At 45.8% G+C, this 3,438-nt stretch overlaps 1 protein-coding gene across 1 annotated transcript in view; it reads right to left on the minus strand.

Annotated features, from left to right (window-relative positions):
- Positions 1-140: 140 nt before the first annotated feature.
- Positions 141-3,438, minus strand: part of Slc35d1 (solute carrier family 35 member D1) — a 44,858-nt gene continuing 41,560 nt past the window's right edge. Inside the window, exon 12 of the mRNA XM_021200655.2 lies at positions 141-481. Within this exon, the coding sequence (XP_021056314.1) occupies positions 373-481 (109 nt within the window). The 3' untranslated portion in view covers positions 141-372. The remainder of the gene's footprint in view (positions 482-3,438) is intronic.

Consider the following 3,438-nt stretch of genomic DNA (forward strand, 5'->3'; position numbering starts at 1 on the left):
GAGGAGGAGGAGGAGGAGGAGGAGAAAGAGAAATTTCAGATCCTTAGCTGCATTTCCAGCTACATAGTCTCCAGAGACAGCCCACTGGAAGGCAGCTCTAGCTGGAATACACTGTTATCTACTGCCAGGGTCACCCAGATAGAAAGCTATAGAGCAAAGGATTTCAAAACACTGATGTTTCACTGTCAGAGGAAAAAAATAAATTAATATCCACCCAGTACATTTTCCAGTCTGATATAAATTAATTCAAACATAGTTAACATACAGTCAATAAATTTTCAAAGGCAGCAGTCAATCCCAGGGTTGTATAATTGCAAAGGAATACTGGTTCCCTGCAACCAGGAGGCCTCAGCGTCTTCTGGTCTGCGGAGGTCACACTGCTCCTTTCCCCTTCGTGTCCAACTTGTTATTGGCCTCTGACTGCTTGCTCAGCTGCTCTTCGGTGAAAGTGATGTAAGAGTACACCAGGCTTCCAGCAATACTGCAAAACAGAAAGCCATCATGAGGGAGGGGTGAAGGAAGGAAGGAATCAGTCCTTACACTTGTACCAGGGAAAGTCTGGTAAAAGTTAGGTGTGTCCTCAGAATGGAGTGCTATACATCCATTAGATTGCTGGTAAGTAAAATCGGCAATGGCATCTTAAATGACAAAAACTACACAAACTATTAAATGTTGGTCACCTCTATATGAATTAAGTAAACATGAATGTGCACTTCAGTTTGAATCAGAAAAGAGAAAAGTCCGGAAGACACAAGAACACTGACTATGGTTATACCTGACTGCTAGATGCCATGTGGTTCCTTTTGAGTGAGAGGCAAGCTTAGGGAAGAGTGCTCCTCTGAGTCCTTGGCTCACAGCTGGCTGTTGGCATGCATGCCCCACATGCTCACACATGGTACTCTAGCCGGCACTCATAAAGACAATGAGCCCTTCATTCTCTGTCGGACACCCTGCTGAGAGACTGCCAGTGCTCATCCATGGGGTCACCAGCCAGCACACTGCCTGGGCTGGGCTTTCCCCTTAAACTGTTGCCTTGGATCTGACCCCCATCTTTGGCCTGACCACAAGACTCCTCAACATGTTGCTCATTTAAAACCCTTTGTGGTTCCCCTGGGCTTTGATGTCCCAGCTCTAGGCCAGCTGCAGAAGGGTGAGAACTCCACCTCAGGATCCTGTGAGGAAGGAACGCTAGTGTATACCAGGGGCGAGTATACCACTGCCCACTCTCTGAGCCCTCTATCCATGCTCCACAGCTTCTGTTAGTCTCTCCTTCCTAGTAGGATTCTCCTGTTGTGCTGATACTCCTCCAAGGTGCTCCATCTTTGCAAGGGATGTACAGAAGAGGAAATGGGATCTCCACTGCAGCAGCTGCCGCCCCCGGCCCCCACTGCACTTGCACCACAGCTCCCTGGGCATAAGCCTTATTCTTTGAGCTCCACAGAGTCCCCTGCACATGAGCTTGCACTCTGGGATAATGGGTTCACCACCCTCTCACACCCACTGGAAGCCAGGGCCTCTGGCTGCTCCCATGACATCTGGCAGCCCTTCCATCCTGTTGCTGAATCCTGGAAACCATTTCTGCTTTCCAATGTGTGTGTTCTCACAGATGAGACCCTCACATCTTGGCTAGGACCTCATAGCCTTTGTGCCTAAAGCTAAAAACTCCCCAAGGATCACATGAACATCTCATCAACCCCCTTTGCTCCCAACTCACACCAATCAAAACAATGGAGAAAGGCTGCCCTTCTTTCTTTCATTTCATCTTCTAGTCACACTCAGTGAGAAGACCTAAAACAACAGTCTCACTTCTTTTGTTACCGAGCCCCTTTCACCTGGATGAGAACATCTCGATGTGCGGGCTGAAAGCATGGCAGGGCTTGTGCATGTCCCAGACCCTACTCTACCCTGGAGTAGTGAAACAATCCTGAGCCAGAGTTGAGTCTTGGTCCAAATCCTGAATATATACCACTAACTCTAAAACCACAGGGAAGTTAACTAATCTTTCTGAAGCATCATTCTGTATACAAATACAAAAGCTACCATGCATCTAGGCTTTGTCTTTTGCTATGCTAAATACTGGTTGCTTCTAGAGAACACAAGTAGACCCAGGTGACCCCATGTAACATGCCCCCTACATTATCCCAGATTGGCGAATAAAGATGCCAACAGCCAATAGCTGGATAGAAGAGTCAAAGGAGGGTCTTGGGATCCCAGGCTTGGGGTCTGAGAAGAACCATGAGAGAGAGAAGGTGAAGAGAGGAAAAGAACATGGGTTAGGAGTCAAGAAGGCATAGCCATGAGAGCAGGCCAATTGGAGTTAAGAGCAGTCAAGATGAAACACAGTAATAACTTGGGTTATCAATAGAATATAAATTTTAATAGCATAGAGAGTAGATATCTGCCCACCATTAGTGCTAATAAAGTCTAATAAAATATATAAAAGTCACGGGTGTCTCCTATCCAGGAACTGAATGGTAAAAGGTGGGGTAGAAACCCAGGATTGGAATGAATTTTTTCTACAACGCATTTGCTCCCAACTTGAGGCAAAACTTGCTTAAAAAAAAAAAAATCAGATTCCCAAATAAGAAAACACTCTGACCCTTTAAGACTAAAAGGTGGGGAAAGGTGGTTCCTTAGCAATGTCAGCTTTTCCCCAAATGTGGCAAAAAGCCCTGAGAGATTTGGGATAAGGGATGAAATATATGCTGATTTGGTACACATGATTCTGAGGGTCATAGCATGAACTAAGACACAGCTGAGCCCTGTGAACAGAATGGCATGCATGCTAGGTAATGGAGCCTTTAGGTCACAGTGGCAGGCTTGGATGTCAACCAACCTAAATCTTTCCAGGATGCTACGGCTAGAGCGCAGCTCTGAGCTGAGAACTGATGTCAGCTTGGTCAAGCACACACTGCACAATGTCTCAGCTAGGCTTGGCTAGAAGATTAAATGAGTTTATATGCACTGAGAATATAATCACGGGCTGGGTTTGTAGCTCACTGGCATAGCACTTGAAAAGCAAGACTTTGTGTTTGATTCCACTACAAATAAAGTAAAAATAAAAATAAAGTCTTTGTGACTGGAGAGATGGCTCAGTGGTTAAGAGCACTGACTGCTCTTTCTTTTTCTTTTTTCTTTTTTATTAGATATTTTCTTTATTTACATTTCAAATGTTATCCCTGTTCCTGGTTTCCCCTCCGAAAACATCCTCTCCCTATTCCCTCCTGCTCACCAACCCACCCTGGCATTCCCCTACACTGAGGCATAGAGCCTTCATAGGACCAAGAGCCTCTCCTCCCATTGATGACCTGACTAGGCCATCCTCAGCTACATATACAGCTAGAGCCACATGTCCCACCATGTGTTTTCTTTGATTGGTGCTTAGTTCTAAGGAGCTCTGGGGGAACTGGTTAGTTCATATTGTTGTTCCTCCTAGGG

Source organism: Mus pahari, chromosome 6 (genome assembly GCF_900095145.1).
Source record: "Mus pahari chromosome 6, PAHARI_EIJ_v1.1, whole genome shotgun sequence".
NCBI lineage: Eukaryota > Metazoa > Chordata > Mammalia > Rodentia > Muridae > Mus > Mus pahari.